At 37.0% G+C, this 22,401-nt stretch overlaps 3 protein-coding genes across 4 annotated transcripts in view; all 3 read right to left on the bottom strand.

Moving 5' to 3' along the window:
* Nucleotides 1–22,401, bottom strand: part of LOC146522669 (uncharacterized) — a 67,044-nt gene that overhangs the window by 27,581 nt on the left and 17,062 nt on the right. The window lies entirely within an intron of this gene.
* Nucleotides 88–4,651, bottom strand: LOC146522672 (uncharacterized). The gene is made up of 3 exons (XM_085153517.1): nucleotides 4,252–4,651; nucleotides 3,730–3,805; nucleotides 88–3,606 (listed from the first exon to the last, which is right to left on the bottom strand). The coding sequence occupies exons 2-3, from the start codon at nucleotides 3,802–3,804 to the stop codon at nucleotides 1,750–1,752; spliced, it is 1,932 nt and encodes a 643-aa protein (XP_085009643.1). The 5' UTR covers nucleotide 3,805; nucleotides 4,252–4,651; the 3' UTR covers nucleotides 88–1,749.
* On the bottom strand, nucleotides 12,774–22,219 carry LOC146522671 (uncharacterized). 2 transcript variants are annotated; one of them, XM_085153574.1, is made up of 9 exons: nucleotides 21,895–22,219; nucleotides 16,947–20,904; nucleotides 15,786–15,930; nucleotides 15,416–15,465; nucleotides 14,959–15,309; nucleotides 14,789–14,875; nucleotides 13,590–13,658; nucleotides 13,185–13,314; nucleotides 12,774–13,096 (listed from the first exon to the last, which is right to left on the bottom strand). In XM_085153574.1, the coding sequence occupies exons 4-9, from the start codon at nucleotides 15,456–15,458 to the stop codon at nucleotides 13,009–13,011; spliced, it is 768 nt and encodes a 255-aa protein (XP_085009700.1). In that variant the 5' UTR covers nucleotides 15,459–15,465; nucleotides 15,786–15,930; nucleotides 16,947–20,904; nucleotides 21,895–22,219; the 3' UTR covers nucleotides 12,774–13,008. The 2 variants fall into 2 exon arrangements, with proteins under 2 accessions (XP_085009700.1, XP_085009701.1); XM_085153575.1 differs by having other exon boundaries at nucleotides 13,041–13,314.

The raw sequence follows: 22,401 nt of genomic DNA, 5'->3' as shown, positions 1-22,401 counted from the left end.
ACATACATGGGTTTTGAGGGCCTGAAAATGTATATCACAAACAGGGCCAAGTGAAAAAGGCTATAAAAATTGTATTTAATTTTTGGAGGGGTTTTTTTTTTTTTTTGGATGGTTTATTTCAATTAACAAACCTTTTTTTGTTTTAAAAGCCTTATTATTAAAACATATGTACACATAATGTCTGTTAGACCTGCTATTTGGAGGATATGCAGCGCATGTCACCTTGGAATTATGATTTCAACTTTTTGTAAATATGCTTTTTCATCTTTCTTTTTATTAGAGTAATTATTGATGTTTTGAAATATCTGGTTATGTAGCAGTAATTTTTTTTTTCACTGTCATTTTTTCACTGCTGAGATTTTTATATATACCGACTGTTTTACTGATTATGGGCAGTATAATTATATATTTTTTTAGCATATGGATAACCTAACTGAGTGAGATTTATGGACCTATGTTTTTTTTCAGATTGCGCCTCAGAGTAATAAAAGCCCAGAAATTACCAAAATGAAAGATGTAATTTGTCTCATTGAACACTTTATTATAAAACACAGATCTTTTGCCATCATCTTATCTTAAAACAAAATAACTGTACTGTATTTACAGTAACACAAAACACCTTAAAGTATTCTTATAAAAATCAAATTGCAAGCACAAGACTTGGAAAAAGTATGACAATACACTCAACAAAAATATGCAATATTTTGTGCAAAAATTCAATTATTATTAAAAATACAAACAGAGAATGGGACCAAAAAAAGAGATTGAAGATAATATGGCAAGATCTGATAACAATATCCTACAATTACTTAAAGAATAAGAACGTGTGGTCTAAAACCACTATGAAGCAAATACATTAGGCTCGAACATGAAAACAGAAATATAGGAAAATATCTTTTAAATAAACCCCATCAGCTATGCAGTTTTAAAAAAGGGGGGCTATGATAAACAAGGGTTTTTTTCCATTACAAAAATCAGGAAAAGCCAACCAAAAATCAACCTTCAGCTAAGCAATTGCTGATTTCACAGAAATCCAAAATAAAAGCATATAGGTGTGCCTTATGGCCATTCAATTTGGCAAAAGTCACCATAACCCAGATGGCTAAACAGAACTGTACAAACATAACTGTAATAAAATACAATGATATAGTAAAACCTGACTTGTAAACTGTAAAATGTGTGCACGATGATAAAACATGTAGGAGATATATGCAATATCTCCTACATGTACTATATACTACATATTGCAGGGGTCTCAATCTCTAATTTTCTGGTGAACCACTACAATACATGTCATCTTGTGACATTACATTAATAAAATTTGACAAATTAAAATTAACCTAATGCATTTTTTTAAGTTGATTTTGGATTCAAATAATAGAAAAATTGAATAAAAGGTGGGAAAACTGCTTTCAATGTTCACATGCACACATGCTGACTGAGGAAATGGGAATGTTTATAAATGGTCTCCAGACTTCCACTTTGAGACCTCTGCAGAAATGCATTTCACAAGTGTTTAGAAAAATATTGCCTCAGTTGTAATAGGAAAACACAGAAACACAAAGAAGTACCTCAAATTGCATTACAGTGGTATTTCACCAAAGACTTTTTTTTGGAACTCAGTTTTTAAACACCTGAAACCTTTGCTGTGTCATTCACATGGGAACACTTTAGTTTTAGTTCACAACTCAAATATAATCTGTTGTAAAACAACAATGGCTTTTAAGTCCTTGTCCGTGAATCAAACCTTTAGATAATGTCCATAACCCACACATTTGATTCCAACACACTGTTCATCTCCGATCTGAAGTCAGGATAGCTGTCATAATTTATCGACAGCTCCAGTACACATCCACATGTGTGTGCCACAGGTCGTCTCTGGAAACCTTTAAGTTCGTTAAATCCAATGATGATGTTCTTTCCCAGATGTAAATCTGATCCTGTGCAAAACCTGAGGAACAAACACAAATGTTCCTTCTCAGCATTCTTCACATATGTAGTTAGATATTTCTGAATCAGCTTCTGGTGAGCCGTCATTGTTTCAGGGAAAGTGAGACACTTGAGAACTTTTCTCACAGTTGGTTGGAGGGTTTCATAAACTGAAGATAGATCACAAAGGCTTTCCCATGCAGTGCTGAGTGTTCTTGCCCACTGTTCAATAACATAGGCAGGCTCTTGGACAAGTGTTTTGTGTGCAAGCTCCAATAGGACTTCAGTGGCATTGCAGGCTGTTGGTATCTTTCTGCAGCTGTGGTTATCAAGTATGTCTATAAGTTCTTCTTGGTCCACGGTGCTAAAGTCTGATCGCCACGCCTCTAACACTGTACGCTCAGAGTCAGGCATGAACTTAAGGAAATTCTCCACAATATCACTCTTTACATATCCAAAGGCAGCTTGTTCCAGAATGGCAGGTGCAATTTTCACAGGCAGATATTTCTCTCTAACCCATCCAAATGCAATGATTCTGCCCACACTCTCCCACTCCGGTTGCCCAAAATCATGCCTTAAGAAGGGCACTTTGTAAACGTTTCCAGTGGTGCACTGGTCATCGAATTCTTTCCAGAATTCTGAAAGACAATCTCTCACAACTCCCCCATCGTCATGGGCCATTTCAGGTGTTCCATCAGGCAGTAAGACCTGGATTTTGATGTTGACATCTTCAAGGTCCATATCACTAAAATGTGAAATGAGCTCTGACATTACCTGCCCTCTGTGGACCACCACTACTCTCCTCGCTCTCTCACTGGATGGACCAGGTTGTGGAGAAAAAATCAGGGTGTCATCCAAATTTATTGGCTCACTGTCAGAAAAGGGGCCAACAAAAATAATGTCACTGCTGTGAGAAGTGTTAGCACTTAGAGACTGCGTGGAAGATTGTGGAAGGTTATCGTTTGGAGTGTCTTCAATGTATGTCACATCATGGCTGATTGTTTCAAATGGAGCAGATGTTTGGACTGTAGTGACTGTAAAAGAAGAAGTTTGGTTTTGAGGACTCGCTTCAATTTCTGAAGATGGATGCAAACCTGGGTTGGAGCTCTGAAGACTGTCATTTTGTTTTTTCTTTGTGGTGAGGTAGAACCTGAGGATATTTAGTTTTGTGACATGATAAAGTTCTCCTACTGTCAATGCATCATCGACTATCATCTCTTGATAATCCTTCAGATCACAGTCAAAATCTGTTAAGGGCCCCTGAATGTTTCCTCCATTTGGAAAGAACAGGCCTGTTGCAACCTGTAATATGTCCCTTTTCTTGGCATCCTTGCAAATGTCTATTTTTCTTGTTCCTCCTCCTCGTCTAGCTCTAACCTGCTTGAAAACCTCAGTGTCTTCATCATAATGCATCCATCCTATTTCTATTTTTCTATTTCTCTTCAGAGCATTTCTTTTATGGGTTGTTTGGGAATGTTCTTCTTGCCGTGTGCTACTGCCATCCTCTTCAGATAATTTTCTTTTGGACAGTTTGGATTTCAGCCGTTCAAAAAGCGCTGATTTGCGGTTGCTGCCCCTCCGTCTGCAAAATCCAAATACTGCTAGACGATCACCGTATGATGGCAAATAAGTCTTCAGCTCCTCATCTGTCATTAGACTTATGACACTGGCATCAATCTAAAGATGGAAAAATAATTTAATTTATTAAAACAACCAGTCTTGAAAATACTATCCTATTTTTAACTTAAGAACAATGAGGAAAAGTTGCATTTCAACCAGTATCTTGTTGGAATTAAGTACCTTCTCATTCTCCAAGGTCTGTATAATTTCCTCAGAGACTTCTCTTTGTTTCAAGAATTCAGTCAAGTCTCCCATGCTGTAAGGAAGGATATAAATTAAAATGACCTATTATAAAGCCACCATATTATCATCAAAGTATCTGTGCCTACCTACATTATGAGCTCTGACTATGGTGGAGAAGTGGGAACTGCATTTTTAAGTGTCCATTTGCACTGTAACTACAATCAGCATCACAATACAGTCAATCCCACATTTTCTCAGTTGTCTGGTTACAGTTTTATTGGTTTTGTTCCTTATTTATATAGTTGTCAGTCATATTCCCTGTTTTGGGTTATTTGTGATTTTGTTTTATACAGTGTTGTACTCTTATTACGCATGCTTTCAGCAAAACGTCTGTTTCATCAGACGTAACAGGTGTCATTAGCGTGTAACAGAAACCTTATTAGGTACCTTTGGTTAACCCTCACGTTGCATTCTATTCAACTTTGTATGTAACAATCGCTGTCACACTGTTTTGTATACCTGTTATCCAGTTGTCATTTGTAGGAAGGCATTCAAAACTGAAGAACCTGGCGCCATTTGTTGTGTTCGCTACAGTAGCTCACGACACGATCCAGTTTTGAGTGCGCACCCCTTTGCGCCATATCCTTCCGGGTAACAAGGAAATGACATCAGCCACGTAGATTTTTTATTGGCAGCGCTAACTCGAAATTTCGAGTTATTTTCTCAAAATTTTGAGTTAATAACTCGAAATTTCGAGTTATTTTTCTCAAAATTTCGAGTTAATAAGTCGAAATTTCGAGTTAATAAGTCCGAATTCTGAGAAAATAACTCGAAATTTCGAGAAAATAACTCGAAATTTCGAGAAAATAACTCGAAATTTCGAGTTATGGATTATTGTTTTTTTTTTTTAGTGGCGGAAACGGGCTTCCATAGATAAGAGTTATGAGTTATAAGATATAATCTAAGTTGTAACATTGCTGTATGGAGCTGCAGATTTGGTTGCAGGTTAACATAGCTGGACACACAAGCTTATTTTTTATTTTTTTTTGTAACGGCATGAACAGTGAGAGGTGGTGGATTGGCCAGATGCAGGTTGATGTGTAAAAATAACTCAGTTCTTTGGTGGTGGCTATGGCGGGGCTTCCACAGAGGCCAGCAGGTGGATGAGGGAAGGGGAGGCAGGAGGAGAGACCCGAGGCAGCCGCCAGTCCGAGTGTCAGGTGAAATGAACTTCAGGTAAGAAGTTATGACCTGCAGTCTATCTGGGTCAGATATAAACCAAGTTTAGGTGGAGTTTATTTTCATTGTGCTGACTTTTTACAGTCAGTTACAATAACTTGTACTGCTACTAGCTAGCATGATGGAGTTTCTATACAGCTGGGTGGGTGCTATGATGTTATTGATAGTGAACTTTATTTTATTTAGAGTTGCCAACGGCTCCTTAAAAAATGGAATGGTCCCTCATTGAGAGAAAATATTACACATTTTGTATTGAGCTGAGAAGAAACGCAGTTTGTCTCGTACTTTTGCTATAATGAAAAAAAGACACAAAGCTGGATTTATTCTGTCTTTAGCTGCACAGCTGCCTCTTCTTCTCTCATCTCCCCCTCCCTCTTCTGTTGCTACTTCAATCATGAAACTGATCAATGATCAGCTGATCGGCTTTTCTCTCTTGTTTATTTATCGCCCACTTTGCGCCAGAACGGGGAAACAGGCAGATGTCGTGCTAAACAACAGCAGGACGTTTAAGCTTGATCAGCTGTTGTTAAAATTTATTTAATATTAATTTCTAGTATCAGCTGATGTTTGCTGGAGCCACAGCTGTAAAGCTGCTGGTCAGGATGTCGGTTTGGATATGTGGTGAGAGGGAAACATGAAGATGAAACCAGGAGATGTCCTTACTGAATCATCAGAGCTGAACAGGTGATGGAGAAACAGGTTTACCTTTTAGGTGACATGAATGAGTTGAAGGGAAGTTATGAACTGTTTCTGAGAGACAAATAACACCAGGATCCTTTTTTAAGCAGCTGACAGCTGATAGCTGTGCAGGGAAAGGGGGGCACAAAGAAATACTTTCTTATTCTCATTTATAATGAGATGTCTCGCTTTTATTAAATAATTATCTAAATCTTACAACCAAAGTTTTTATCTGACGTAAAATGTATAGAAATCATACATATACCAACAAGACAGTGTACATCACTGTCACAACAGCATTTGTTTTCATTCAAAGGCTTTATGGCTTTAATACCTGGTGGGCCGATCTGTAGTGAAAATGCCCAATTTTTTGTCCCAGTCCAGCCCTGCAGGTTAATACTGGCAGTGTCACCATGCCAGCTGACTGTATTTCATCATCAGCCAGTGTTGTTCTTTATACATCAATATTACCAAAGTTTACCATAAGGCAGCATATAAAGTATTTACTTGCTTTCAGGTTTTATTCAAATGTTAGTCTTTTCATTTGTTTCCCCACTTTTTTCCTGTTTCAAAATCAAACACCAGTTTGTGAGAAGATTATCTTCTTTTTTTAATAGGCAGATAAAGTTTTACATTGGCATTGGCTAAAAATGTTCATATTTTAATATTCAAAAATGTTTTTGCCCAAAACATATGTGCACTATATGTCAGTAAAAATACTATGCAAATATTGATGTCCTTGACTGCTGAATAAACACTGACTGATTGTATCTCTTGTACTTTATCAACGCAGTATCTAAAAACTTTGCACCGTAGTGGTTAAAATCTCATTCTAATAAGAGTTAAAAGCGCATTCGGTTATTAGGTTTATAGGGTTATTGAATTATGGTTAACGGTTGGTAGAATTTTTTTTTAAACATTATCTGCCAATTACATCTGCCACCCTTCTCCAAATCTGTGCCCCTACTTGGCCCCCCCAACAAAAAATTTCTAGACACGCCACTGATTTTTCACCAGCATAAAAACCACTGAGTGATTTCCCCACACAGAGTGTACACAGACACAGTTTCTGTGCAGCTAACCAGCACGTGAATTAATGTACGTCTATGATCCAAACCATGATCATAATTCTGTGCATGTTTCAGCTACAAGATTTAAAATGGTCTGTTGACATCAGAGTGAAGTGTGTTTTCAGTATTACTCCAATAACATGTTTAGATGTTTTTAGGCTTAGTTTTCTACCTGTTCTTGTGTTTCTCCGTCTCTGGCAGCTGTCTCTACGAACCATGAGCTCCTCTCTACGAACACAGAAGAGCATGTAAAGTTTTCCTGTTGACTTTACTGGGTGCATTACACTCACTGACCTGTGAAATTTAAAAAGAAAAAAAAATCAGTGTTATTGATTTTCATTTCATCAGACCTCACAGATAACAAAACTGAACATTAGGCAACAACGATCGGTGCTCACCAGAAAATTAAATGAAGTAAATTCAGAAGGCCTCAAAGGGACATCAAGGTCACGTGCTCACTGTCGGTTTAAATCTCCTTCCTGAAATTTCACAAAAATATATTTAATGAACTTTTTAGACAGATTCAGATTTATTTTGATTTATTTTGTTGAAATTTTTTCTAACAATTTGTTAAATGGTTAATATAGTTTACTATATGCAGGGGTGCACATATCCGCAGGTGCGCATTCGCTGTCGAAATAAAAGACGCGCACCAGATAAGAAGTTGCAACGCGTGTTTACGTACATAAGATTTTCTGGAGGAGGACAGACATTTGTTTAGAACTTCTAAAGATGTCAAAGAAGCAAGCTCCTTCTAGCCTCGTGTTTTTGACAATAACAACATCATCATCATCATCATCATCATCATAATAATAATAATAATTATTAGTATTAGTATTAGTATTATTATTATAAATTCTTATAAACACCGCTATGCCGCTGTTTACTTCATGTTGCCCCTTTGGGTTTTCATGTTTTGTATCACATGAACCAACTAAAAGCTGTTTGTCTTTCTCTGTCCTTTTTCTGTCAGATATTTGTTTTGTTTTGTTTTTTATCCTGTTTCCAATCTGATGAAAATTAGTCCACGTAGCTTATTTAAACAGTGAGTGCAACAGAAAGTAAACAACAGGAGCACACACGTTCACACAGGATGTTTTAACGTCTACTTGTTTGTAAGAGAGCGATTGGCGATCTGTCCACTTTCTATCACATCAGTTCTGTCAACTGATGATCAGCTGGAAGAACAAACAACACTCTGAATGTTTCGGATGAAGCAGAATACCACGAAGTGTTCAAACTGTTAATTCCAGTCACATCCTCTTTACAGACTGTGATTAAACGTGTTCATTATCGGACATGTAACATTTTAGTCCTGCTACTTTACAAAGGCATTTTAAGAAAGAGATAAAAACGTAATAATAATAAATAAATATCAACTGCAGTACAAAACAAGGAAGAATGACACCGAAACACAGCAAAACATACTAAAAGATCAAGTTCATACTCCTGTTGTCTCTTCTTCTTCCCGTTGGTAGCTTTTTATTCGCTTCAACGCGTCGATACTGCGTTTTACTTCAGTTCTATAATAACACAACATAACATGTGTACAAGACTCCTCCTCCTATCAGTGATATCATGATATACTGGCCAGTCAGCATTCATCTGTTGGGTTTTTTTTCTTGTTGTTTATTGCCGTGTGTGTTTTAGTTTCACTTTCATTTTGACTTAAAGCGCAATGACTCAGTAAAACTGGATCACATCAGCTGACAAGCTGTTGCGCACTTTACTTAAGTGTCAGAGTCTCACTTGTTTTTTTAGGAGGTTTATTTGGATCATCACGGGCTAATAAAGTGTTTTTGGATCCAAAAAACTGTTTAAAAACTTTGTAAGGAAATTATTTTCACCTAAAGATTTATATTTATATTATTTATAACTCCAACTGTCTGCAAAAATAAGAGTAAGGACATCGGGGGTTAAAGTGACAAAAGAAGCAAATGCGTAAACAATCTTTCTTTTCTTTCACTTGTTAACATGTGACTGCAACACTGAGTTATTAAAGAAGAACCACACACTGCTCAAACATGTCCTGAAATGAACTCAACTCACTTTAAAAATGGCTTCTTTATTTATTTTAACTCTTAATACTAGAAGCCTGGAAACATCAGAATCAACATTAAAAAAACAAAACAACAGGCAGAATTGGTGTCTAAATGTAATATGTTAGCTCTGAATTTCCAGAAATCAGCATGAGGATATGAGGTTGATGTTAATAAGGTTGAAAAAAACATATTCTGAATCATTTCAACAAACACACAATCACATTGTATTTTAACCTGAACACTGTGACCATAAACTGTAGTGTTTCACCAACGTAAACATTAATAATACAGAGTTAAGTTTAGAAACAGGTGTCGTCATTAGACTATAATTAACTGAGTACCTACATAGGCAAACCCAGCATTTTGACTATGTATTGTGGTCTCATGACTTTTTCTTTTGTATCAGCTGCTGTACCACTTTATATTTAATGACATCACTTTGAAATAAATAAAGTCTAATTTTGTTAAAAGACATGTTTCCTCCTCTCTATGTCTTTGTCTTTTTCTTTTGATCATTAAGATTTAAGATTAGGCTTAAAACTTTCCTTTTTGCTAAAGCATATAGTTAGGGTTGGACCAGGTGACCCTGAATCCTCCCTTAGTTATGCTGCAATAGATGTAGGCTGCCGGGGGATTCCCATGATGCATTGAGTTTTTCCTTTCCAGTCACCTTTCTCGCTCACTATGTATTAACAGACCTCTCTGTATTGAATCATATCTGTTATTAACCTCTGTCTCTCTTCCACAGCATGTCTTTTATCCTGTCTTCCTTCTCTCACCCCAACCGGTCGCAGCAGATGGCCGCCCCTCCCTGAGCCTGGTTCTGCCGGAGGTTTCTTCCTGTTAAAAGGGAGTTTTTCCTTCCCACTGTCGCCAAAGTGCTTGCTCATAGGGGGTCATATGATTGTTGGGTTTTTCTCTGTATCTATGAAGCGCCTTGAGGCGACTTTTGTTGTGATCTGGCGCTATATAAATAAAATTGAATTGAATTGAATTGAATTGAATCATCTTTAGAAGTATTGGGCACTCACTGTTATACACTTATCGTCGAGGCTCCGCTGTGTAGCAGGCAGAGTGGGATCCAAATGTGAAGCTCGGAAAGCAAGACAAAAAACCCAAATGCAGTGGTGTTAATGTAAACATAACATAAGGCAGGAGCAAAAAAAATCACACAACAAAAACCTAACTGGACCCACATGAGGAGGACCACACAGGTCCATCAATTTTCCCAAGAGTCACACCATGCAATGCCCTGAGAAACTGTGTGGCTGGTTGGAAGGATTTCCAGGAGAAAGCCTCCCATCTCTAAAAAGAACACAGCCGCACAGCTAGGTTTGCAAAGTTGGACAAAACACATGACTTCTGTGTGGTAGGACTCGACTTATGCGGTCAAAGAAGTGCAGGAGACTGATGCTGTCCAGTGTAGCAAGTGATTTATTCACCATTTTGTGACCGAAACAATATTTACAAAGAAACAAATAAGAAACTCAACTCTATAATTAACTCAGTTCAAATAAACATAACTGAACTTAAATCAACGGAAATTAAGGTCAAACTGCACACAGCTACACTGACCCAAACCTTTCCTGAAACACCTGAGTTCTTCTGCTTAAATAGTCCACTTAATCAAACAATTTCTCCTCTGGACTATTCCATTCAGTAGGTAGATACGATGAACATTATATTCAAGTCTCTACTACTCCTCTTTACTGGCAACATGAACTCTGGTGTAATCAATACATATTATAACAATAAATCTACTTTATTAAATTATAAGAGTTCTTCCCCTTCTGCACTTGGTCTCTTCCTGTGACCTCAGATGAACCCAGAAGCTATAAAGCAGGAAGTAAAACTACATTTCCTCCTTTTGTTTCTGGAAGACAGGTAGGTAAGGTAAGTTCTAAACAATACAAATTAACAGTTGAAATAAATAACATGTTAACTTAACAAACTTGTAGGGATTGATTTAAACCAAGATGTTATATTATATAATCTGTAAAAGTGCAAAACATAAACAACCCCGGGATAGTAGATGTTTGCCTATTGCAGATTACATGTGAAATATGGTTAAATCAAAACAAGAATGTTAACTAAGAATATGGACAAATGGTTTTCTCATCCACTTTGTCACATTCTGGAACAATGCTTTTTGGACAAATGAGACCAAAGTGGGGATATTTGTCCACAACTCATAGCCCCATGTTCAGAGAAAACCAAACCAACACAAACAAATCATACCAACTGCCTGTGCGCTGGTGAAAGGGAAGGATTTGGGCTTGTTGTCCAGCCACTGGATCTGTGCACTCTGTAGTCACTAAGTCAGCCATGCACTCTCCTGTGTGACAAAGTATTCTACAGCCAAATGTAAAGCCATTTGTCCGAAAGCTAAAACTTGGCTTAAACAGGGTGATGATCCCAAACACACCAGCAATGAATCAAGAGGCTGCAGTGGCCCAATCAGAAAAAGACCTCGACTGTATTTAACTGGTGTAGCGGGACCTCAAGCAAGCTGTACATACACAAATGTTTGCAAACCTCAATGAACTGAGTGCAAAAAGTGCAAAAAAGATTAGGTTAAAAATCCAACAATGTGAGATACTGATAAAGTCATACAGAAATCAATCACTTAAAGTTAATTGAAATCCAGGAAGCAGTTTGGTGGACTAGAGACTTATATATGATTCATTTCCACCTACAGCATCAGTATTCTTGTCAAATAGATGCTCTTCTTTAATAAACAAGATAGATAGATGTTTATTAAATTTTAATTATAGCTATTATGCCATTTTGTTTTGTTTCTATCTTGAGTTGTTCTTTGTTCCTTTATATGGATATTGAGCATTCTTTTATTCAATGTAATGACTGCATTTATTTTCCATTCAACTGGAAAATGGCCCAGTTTATTGATTTATTGTCTTAGGGCAGGTTGGAGATATTTTTATGTTGTTACATTTCATGTTTAAGAACTTCATTCTCTTCCACTTGTCCATACCAGGGTCATGAGGGTAGCTTGGATAGGCCCTATTCAGTGTAATTCAGTTTTATTTATATAGCACCAAATAACAGCAACAAGGTGCTTTATATTGTAAGGTAAACAACCTACAAAAATACAAAGAAAACCCAAACAACCCCAAAATCAAATGACTCCCTATGGGTAAGCCTGTGGTGAAGCAAGGTAAACCCTGGACAGGTTGTCAATCTTAGCAGGGCTGTTTAAAAGCTAAGTTTAAGTTTCTTACATTTAAAATGATCATTTATGAAGAAAATGCAGTGTCTGTTATTTAGTATTATGTTTTTTTAATTGTTCATTCACAGAATACAATCTAAATTTCAAGAATAACATAGACTTAGATGAGCCCCATTGCTGACCTTTTGTTATCATTCTCTGTAGGTTTATAATTGCACAGTCCACAAACAGAATCTTGCATAGAGCTCATAAAAAGTTGGACACATCCCTGCACCACAGGCCTTGGAGTCCTGTCATACTGGTTTCTGAACATGTGTACTGTGGGTGCTGCTGCCACCTGTTTGTTATGTGACAGTGAATCCTGAAGCATTGGCAAGTTTATTGGCATTGCCAGGCATGACGAAATAAGAATGAACAATGAAGGTAGGGTTGGACCTCAAAGAGATACTTTGTGTTTTCTGGGGATCTCCAAAAATGGTTTCCTATCCCAGCATCCAACGGGTATCTGAGTGTCACATCTGATGTAGTGTTGTTGGATTTTAAACATATTGTTCAACAAACTGTGTCTGTTCAGAAGGAAAAATAACACATGTAAAATAATATTTACATGTTATTCTCAAAATCAACAATTAAAAAAAGATAATACTACTCAACAATCCAGCCTAAAATTATAGTGCAATTGCAGCACTAGGTGGGGTGGTTTCTGTTCTGGGATCCTTTTAAAGTACTGCAAAGTCAGTGACAAAGAGATGCATGCAGTATAATTTGAAACTTTCAAATGCTGACTCCATGATCTGCTTTACTTACATATATTTTAAAGAAAAAAAGTATGTAATGTATTTGGGAAATGGACACCATAACTCACTGGGTCTATTATGATGTTTTTTTTCTAATATAATTTGTTTGACTTAGAGCTAAGAATCAGTGTTGTAACATCACATATGACTTTTCTATTTTTTCCTCGTTTGAAGGAAATCTTACAGGTGCAAAGATTCCCTTTCTTTTACTTATATTTTTTATTTTTGTATTTATTTTTTAAGCACAGCAGTAGAATTAAAACTCAATTATTCACAACATTAACAGGCAGGGAAGTCACTGTTGATTTAAGTCGTTTTATTACAGTGTGGACATTTCCATGTGGTGTTGAACTGTAACAATAAACAGGACAGTCAGACTAAATCAAACGAGGACAAATGAGTCAAACATTTCGATCCGAAGTTTGCCAGTGTACCTTACCATCGTAACAGGTTACAAAGACCTCTTATGAAAAGTAATACAACTCCTGCAGTTGCCACATTTAAAAATGCCATTAGAACAAATAATGAGATTTTTTCATGACATGCCCTTTCTTCTGCTGGCTTTGGACCTGTGTGGGGAAAACAGACCATAAAATAAACAATTTTATCAAAGCCAACAAAAGGAACGTAACAGTACAGGCACAGAAATCAGCCAATTTTCAAACACAAAAAGGAACAAATCTGGAAACTAAACATTGTATTTAGACTTTAAGGGTAAGAATTGGGCTTGTTGTGCAGCAAGAAAGCTCTGTGATGTCACAGTTGGCAAATCTTTTTGCAGTTGATCAATGAGTAAACCCACCACCGTCTTTCAAAGGAAGTCCTGAATTAACTTCAGTATCACCTGCAATCAAAACTTTCTTTTTGTCGTCCACCTTTATTTTCCTCGCAATCATGTGCAGAGACGCAAAACCTGTACAGATAAAACAAAGGTAGAAACAGGAAAGCTTAAACAATAGAAACAGAAATAATAATAATTAAAAAAACTAGGTTCAAAAGTAGATGTAATAAAAAGACAAAACCAAATACATCAATCAAAATTACATGCATCTATTCACTGAAAAAAGTAAGTTGTTATTCTTTTTTTTGATTAATAAAGCATGAAAAACTTGATTATGAATAAGAAATTCTGCCCCAAACGATAAATGGTTGCATAATGTACATCATGTTATTTAAAATTATATATCTATAACATGTATTTCCCGTGAGATGTCGCCCTGTGTTCATTACATGCTTGTTTGATTGCATGGAAGCTATCACAAATGTGATGAAGTTCAGACAATTTTAACTTAAATATGTCACGGCGGGGTACGCCGGTGTAGTGAAGCAGTGGACCCAAATCCAGACAGAGAAGAAGACGGAGCGGAGACTTGAACCAAAAGCGAGCTGTTTTATTTAGGCTGGTAAACATGAACAAAGGCAAAATCAGGAGCAACAACTAAACTGGAACCCATACTGGGAAAACTAAAAGACAACTGTGAAACATAGAGACAACTATAAAGACTATGACTGCTATGATTTCTATGACTCGGCGTGGTAACACAGACGTTCTGACAAAGACAGGCTAAACACACAAAAGGGATGATCAGAGGAAGTGGAAACACATGGGGAAGCAGCTGACACTAATGAACATAATGACACCACAGGGGAACTATAAAACTAAGCACACTGAACAAGGGAACACTAGACTTCCAAAATACAACAGGAAACACCGAGACGCTGGCATGACATCACAAACTAGACAACATGAAATACGCAGACAACAAATATATGACAAACTACCTAGAGAAGACCAGAACAGACTTACAGAAGAGGACCTAGATGGACCTAAACTAGAATACGCTCATCTAAAACCTACAGAACTACACATATATTTATAATAAAACATTTACAAAAAGCACTCAAATTGCTGGGTCACAGACCCAGCCTGACAGAATAATTCCACAATTCACTGTAAATTTCGAACACCAAACCTTTTAGACGACTAAAGTGGGATGTGTTAAAAAGGGTACTCAGAACTGTGGATAAAGATTGTTGATTTACCTTTTGGTAGTCCAAATATCAGAGGTCTGAGTAAGACATAAGTGCTGTTTCCATCAGAGGTTCGACCCACACTCAAAACAAAATTTTCTGAGGATGAAAATCTGAATTAGATGAAAATCTGAACATTGTAGCTACAGTCCAGTTGTAAGGAGATACAGGAGTCAACTTACCATTTGTCTCGAGCCTCCATCTCTTCAGGCTGTCGTCGTAGTCGGCAGCCACGTCACACCTGTAGCTTCCAGAGTCTTCAGCTGTGACTCTGGACAGATGAAGTCTGATTCGTCCTCCTCTCAGAGCGTCTCTGTCAGTCTGAACTCGTCCTGCAAACTGCTCATCCTGAGACTCAGAGTCCTCCACTCCTCTGATCATTTTAAATAAAATCTTAGTGACGTCTGAGTGGAAAACACACATCATGTCAGTCAGAGACACGTCAGCTTGGAGCTGACTGTCCAATCTGATGGTGATGTTGTCGTCCTCTTTGGCCTCAAAGACAGTCGCAGTCCTTTTCAAAACAAACGTCCCTGTTGAGAAGACACCACCTCATTATTGTGTGTTCATTTATCATTTTTATTTATTTATTTATTTGAATTTACCAAAAGATTACTGTGTTTAAATGTGGACACTCACAGACAGAGGACGCCAGGCCGAGAAACAGAAGGATCCTGATCATCTTCTCTCTGTGAGAATGAATCAGAGGAAGAACGTTTTAATAAATATCTTTTTTTTAAAAAGACAATACAAATAAAAGTAAAATATTTCACATTTTTCACTGGCTTAAAAACCAAGAGTGATTTCCCCACACAGAGTGTACACAGACACAGTTTCTGTGCAGCTAACCAGCACATGAATTAATGTACGTCTATGATCCAAACCATGATCATAATTCTGCGCATGTTTCAGCTACGAGATTTAAAATGGTCTGTTGACATCAGAGTGAAGTGTATTTTCAGTATTACTCCAATAACATATTCAGATGTTTTTAGGCTTAGTTTTCTACCTGTTCTTGTGTTTCTCCGTCTCTGGCAGCTGTCTCTACGAACCATGAGCTCCTCTCTACAAACACAGAAGAGCATGTAAAGTTTTCCTGTTGACTTTACTGGGTGCGCTAAAGTGACACTGTAATGCACCTGTATTACAATAACCTGTAAAAGGAAAAAAGAAAAGAAAAACAAGTTTAGCTCATCACACCAGACAGGATAAGGTGACCCTGAATCCTCTCTTAGTTATGCAGCAGTAGGCCTAGGCTGCTGTGGGATTCCCATGATGCATTGCATGTTTCTTCTTCAGTCACCTCTGTTTCACTCACTGTGTTTATACACCTCCTGCATTTAATTATTAGTTATTATTAATCTCTTGGTGTCTTTTACAGCTTGTCAAATAGTCACGGAAGATGGCCGCCCCTCCCTGAGCCTGTTTCTGCTGGAGGTTTCTTCCTGTTAAAAGGGAGTTTTTCCTTCCCACTGTTGCCAAACACTTGTTCATAGGAGGTCATATGATTATTGTAGTTTTCGCTCATATATATATATATATATATATATATATATATATACCTTATAATATAAAGCTTGTATTGATTTGGTGCTATATTAATTAAACTGAATTAAACTGAAGCTGAACATTAGTCCATGGGGTCGATTGTCAGTAGCAAAATAAATTAGGTCAAATGAGACGGCCCCAAGGGACATCAAGGTCAAGGGATCTGTGTATGTTTTGTTTCCTTATTTATGTTTTTACTGTGTCACGTCATTAATTCAGGTAAACAACAAAACAACAGCAACATAATAATAGCAATAACAGTAATAGAGATACTATTTTTATTGTTATTATTATTATTATTATTATTATTATTATAGCCTAACCATTAGTAGCACTGTAGACACCACTGTGCCGCTGTTTTCTTCCTGTTGCGCACTTTCATAAAACCCCTTGTGGTGTTTCTTGTTTTGCATCACATGAGCAAACTAAAAGCTGCTTTCCTGTCTCTGTCCTGCTTTTTCTGTCATGGTAGCTATTTGCTTTTCTGAAGCTGCTTTAAACTGATCATGGTTTGCCCACATACCATACGGTCTTTTTTAAAAAGGTGCCTGCATCAAAAAGTAAACAACAAAAGCACACACGTTCACACAGGATGTTTTAAATGGTTTTAAAGTCTACTTACTTGTTTGTAGGAGAGCGACCCGCAATCTGTCCACTTCGATTTAATAAGCTGAAAGAACAAACAACAGCCTGAATATTTCAGATAAAGAAGAAGCTTCAGCTCACTGTTAAACCTGTCTATTCAGACACGTGACAAACGCAAAGTGTCCAAACTGCTCATTCCAGTCACACCCTGCTTTACAAACTGTGATTAAACATTTACATTACAGTGAAACAGAGATGTCATTTTTTTGGACCTGCTACTTTACTACCTACACTTAAAGACATTTTATAGATAAATAAATAAACCATGCACATAAAAAGCCTACTCGAGAATCAAATGCAAACTCTTGTCGCTTCCCCTCTCAGTAGATTTGTATTCAGTTGGCTTTACTTTCAAGCCACGAGAACATAAGATAACATATACTCAGCACTTCTCCTATCAGTGAGGTGAGGCATTAGTGGTAAGTGACCGCTCATGTCTTTGTTTATGTTTCATCTTTTCTTTCAGTTTTAGTTAAAGGTCAATAACTCCGCTGTACCAGTGAACACAGCAGTAAAACTGGATCCGAGCAGCTGACAAACGGTTACGCACTTTATCAGCCTCTTAAGCCACCAAAGAAAAACATAAAGCAGATCCAATGAAGAGTAGATATAAATAAAATCATTGTGGTTTTATCAATGTAGAAACAAGAAAGCCTTCTCAAACATGAGAGAGCTTCTTGTTTTCAGTTTGCTTTAAAATGATGCTTTGAATCAATAACTGTTCCAGGATATTTATGACACTGAACACACTCCACAATCTGAATTTCAATAAAAGTGACTTTGGGTGCATGCTTGTTGATTTTTGTGTTTGTTTTTTATTAATGATCATGTCTTTAGTCTTACACTTAGTCTTGCTCAACTGAATGCAGGACTAATCACAGCATTTGACAAACTCAGCAAGCACTGGGCCGTGGCTGGATCTATTTTCCTGGAGCAGCCTGAAAGTTGTCTGCATACTTTAAAATGGCCCTATTTTCAAACTTACTCTAACATATATTTGTATACATTTGTATATAGGATAAATGATAAGGGTGAGTGCACAAATCCCTGTCGAGGAGCAGACCTGGTTGGACAGGACCCTATTTACCCGGACTCTTTGGGTCCTGTTAACTAAAAAGTCAAGAATCACACCGACAAGATTTTTATTTATGTTCACAACATTTGACTACAACAAGTGGTTCACTAAGAAAACTCAGCTGACCTCCAGCTCAATACCTGATACCAGACCGTGACCCCACCATCGCAAACCTGCATCTAACCTGGCAGTAAAACTAAAACCAGTCCCTGACTCTTTGTCGTGTCTCTGGATTCCCCAGCAAATGACTGAAGGCACAGAGAGGAGGGTAAAAGGTGTTCCAACAAACTCAGAGTGATGACAATTTATATCTCATCTTATATTTCATGTTGGGGTTCTTAAATTCACAGCATGGAGCAATTTTTACACACACAGACAGTGAAGATCACACACTTGAAACACACAACATACTAGATACTTGAGGAGTCGTCAGTCCCTTATACTGGTGCCTGAGGAGGCTGCAGTCATGTGTACTGTAAGCGCTGCTGTCACCAATTTGCTTTGAAGCTGTTGTGTAATTGCTGAAGCAAAATTCCTGTTGGTGTCTGTATGCATGAAAAACTAGACCATAAATAGATGCTTTCTGTTTGTACTGATGGAAACTCTGAGACGGATACAACCTCAATTTCAGCTTCAAATAAACAATGTTTATTTAAACAATATCTATATTATATCTATATCTAGATAGATAGATAGACTACAGTCAGTGTAGCAGAGGCAGGATTTGATACAAGAGAGCATTACAAGAGCTTGTAATGAAGCACTAGCTTCACTATTGAGCACTATTGAGCTGAGTTTGGGTGGGGCGCTCAGTAATGACATTTCCACACTATGTCGAGCTTTCTAAGCTCAGAGGTTTGGAAACACTGCTCCAAGGTGTGGGTGGGTCAAAACACACACGTCATGTAACAATGGCTAATTGCGATATTGGGACTTCACTCAAGTTTCAACATGTGGTGTACCTGCTGCTTCCAGGCAGGCGAGGCACGGGGAATAACCTTTTCTTTTATGAACCAGAGGGGGTTTTTTTTTGTTTTTTTTAACAGCGCACACACATGTAAGGAATAAAACAATATCTGATCTCATTATTGTTTTTGCTGTGGATTGTAAAGATCAATACAGACTGTTCAATCACTGAAACCCAGAGTGTCATTAAATAAATATTGGCACGGAGAGAGAGAGAGATGTGCTCTGTGCTGTAAATTTATTAAATGATCTGAAAAGAAACTTTCAATGTCACAATAAAAGAGGCAGACATTTCTCAGTTCTATTTTTCTCTATTGTTCCTACTTTCAATAGAAAATGCTCTATAAAGTGTGTTGGGAAACCCAGCAGTACCACCTGGTGGTGAAGAAGTTAATTACAGTCACAGGACCTGTTGCCTTTTCAGCTCCGATTTAATTGCTGACTCTGCGGCTTACCGTGCACTGGACATTCTTCTACCACACACACACACACCCCATGTCCAACATCATTTCTATGAAGAATAAACTATTTAACCCTGACATCCCTTCTCCTGACCCTGATCCTCTAACAGGAAACTAAGTCCATGCTGTTTCCGCTTCAGTCAGCTGCACTTAATGTTTGAGTTTCCCCCACATACGGCTCAGTCAGAAACTGAAGGACGATTCATCCTGCAAAAAAGCAAGAAAAAAATCCATTAATTGCACATGGTCTACTTCGTACTAACTCTCAAGAAAATATTAATATTATTATATTTTTTTATTATTCCAACTGTTGTAACGTAAAATATCATACATGCAGGTTCAATCTGAATAAATCATGCCCATGTCACCAGATATGGCTTCCAGAGCAGTAATATACTACTACTAATAATAATAACAATAATGAAGTTTCTTTATCCTCCTTGAACAACCTCTGAATGTGTTTGCTGAGGTTGAAAAGCTGTTGGTCAGTGTGAAATGGACTGTTGCAATTAAATCCGGGCGTGTTGCCGCTTGTTATAAATAGAAGCATCAAAAACATCCATTCAGTAACAACAAGTATCAGCCAAGATGTTAATCCTGCAGGCGCCTCACCTGCCTGGAAGCAGCAGCTAAGCGAGGCCACCTGGCGAATTTGTGGCGGAGTGCACCAAAACCGCAATTAACCACAATCACGTGACCTGGGTGTTTCCAACCATACTTTGGAGCCGTATTTCCAAACACGACACAGTCTCATTGTTAGTATAGCTTAAGGGAATTTAACAGAGAAAAACAAATAAAAACCTAAGAGTAAAGTAAAGTAAAAACACAAACAAGAAATTCAAAACTGCAAAATTGTCTAACACTAGAGACTAAATTAAAAAAAAACAAACGATAGTAAATAAAATCAAATAAAAAACATCGAAGAATAAGTTTGATTAAAAACCCAAAGTACCTGAAAAATAAGGGGAAAAGGAATTGAAACCGGTTACAGCCAGTTAACTTCACATTAGTGATGTGTAAGTCGTGAATGAAATGGCTCTTAAATTTGTTTAAAAGGAAGAAGCTGAAAATTGAAATAGTTAAAAGTTGAACTGTGAATAGTTCGTTTTTGTATTATATGATTTATTTATTACATTTTATGTGGAGTGAATAAATAAAAGTATATTTACGGTGGCCCCTAGAGACAAAGCATGTACAAACTTCAAAACACATAAAAACTCAGAAGCATGTAAAAACTCCAAAACACGTACAAAACACAACAGAAGTGCTCCAGGATGCTCGGCGCAGTGTTGAGCTTTTGTTACCTAGTGGCTACACAAGCCAGCAAGTACCCACGACCGGATTTGGTGTGTGGTAGTAACAGGTAAATGAACATTTTTTTAAATTATTTGAATATATATATGAGTGCTTATGTATAAATAGACAAACCATACCTTGATAAAGATGCACTTCGTACTCTGTACTGTACCCTGGTTCTTCCATATTTTACATATTGTGTGGAAGTGTGGGGAAACACATATAAAAATACAACTAATCCATTAGTCACAGTACAGAAACGAGCACTGCGTATTATTCACAAGGCTGGTTATCTAGATCATACTCACAAACTCTTTCTTCAGGCAAAGTTACTTAAATTCCAGGATCTGGTTAATTACAATACATCCATAATCTTATACAAAGCCTTTAATAAACTTCTACCTGCAAATTTACAAATTATATTTGAAATTCGAGAAAGGGTTTATAATGTGAGAGGCTTCGGAAAATTCAAATTACCCAGAACTCGAACAACCCGTAAAGGTTTTTGTGTGTCTGTATGTGGTGTGAAAATCTGGAACAGTCTGAGTTTACAACTGAAACAATGCAAAAATATTCATAGATTTAAATTCCTCTACAAACAGTTTGTTTGGTCACAGTATACTCAATGATGGTTATAGTGTGCTCTGTAATGTTCGTTCTTTTACCATTGCTGGTATGGATTCAAAAAAAAAAAAAAAAAAAAAAAAAAAAAAAAGTGTGTGCATATGTATGTACATGTGTGTGTAGATATATATGTATGTATGTATATGTATGTGTGTTTGTCACTATGTAATTATTATTGCCTGTTACCTGTGGTAATGCAATTTATAATTAATATATATTCTGTATTCTGTTATGAAGGTTCTATTTGTTGTTGCGAGCTGCCGTTGAGATGCTTGCATGTGCCCGGGGTTGTTGATGGTTTGTTTGGTTGCAACGATGGGCGTAGCTGTGGGAAGCTTATTGTTTTTTGTTGATGAGTGAGTATAGGGGTGGGATTTAATAAGTTTTCTTCGTCCCACTCCTTTTCAGGTAATTTTTGTTTTTTGTTTTGTGCACTTTATATTTAATATATGTATTTTTGTTGTGCCTGAAATGAACAAATAAATGAATGAATGAAACCATACAAGTATGCTTTCAATTGTGTAATTTAAGTGATCTAGGTAGCTGTGTTTTGGAGTTTGTATGTGCTTTTTGGAGTTTGTACGTGTTTTGTCTCTAGGGGCCACCGTAAATATTTATATATAAACATATATAAATAAAACCACTTTTTTTACATTAGTAATTCCTTTTGTGCATAATTTTATATTATTGTTAATAATAAATTAATTAAAGCAACAAAACAACCTGAAGAAGAGTCGGTTCGAAGCCGAAAGAGCCGGTTCTCTAAAAAGAGCCGGAAATCCCATCACTACACATACTGTTTCCCAATTACTACGGAAACTGGCATTTGAACGGCTGGTGTTCTGGGAATCCATCCTACCCGTTGTTTCTTAAATTAATTCATGAAATTAATTAAGTGGCGAACCGTCCTACCTTTGTGAATATTAGCTAGAAAAATACTCTGATGGCTAAAATTCAGTGCCAAACCATGCTACCTTTGTGAATGTGACCTACAAGCATACTTTAACGGG

This window comes from Neolamprologus multifasciatus, chromosome 3, assembly GCF_963576455.1.
Source record: "Neolamprologus multifasciatus chromosome 3, fNeoMul1.2, whole genome shotgun sequence".
Taxonomy (NCBI): domain Eukaryota; kingdom Metazoa; phylum Chordata; class Actinopteri; order Cichliformes; family Cichlidae; genus Neolamprologus; species Neolamprologus multifasciatus.
This window is presented reverse-complemented; position numbering and strand designations above follow the sequence as displayed.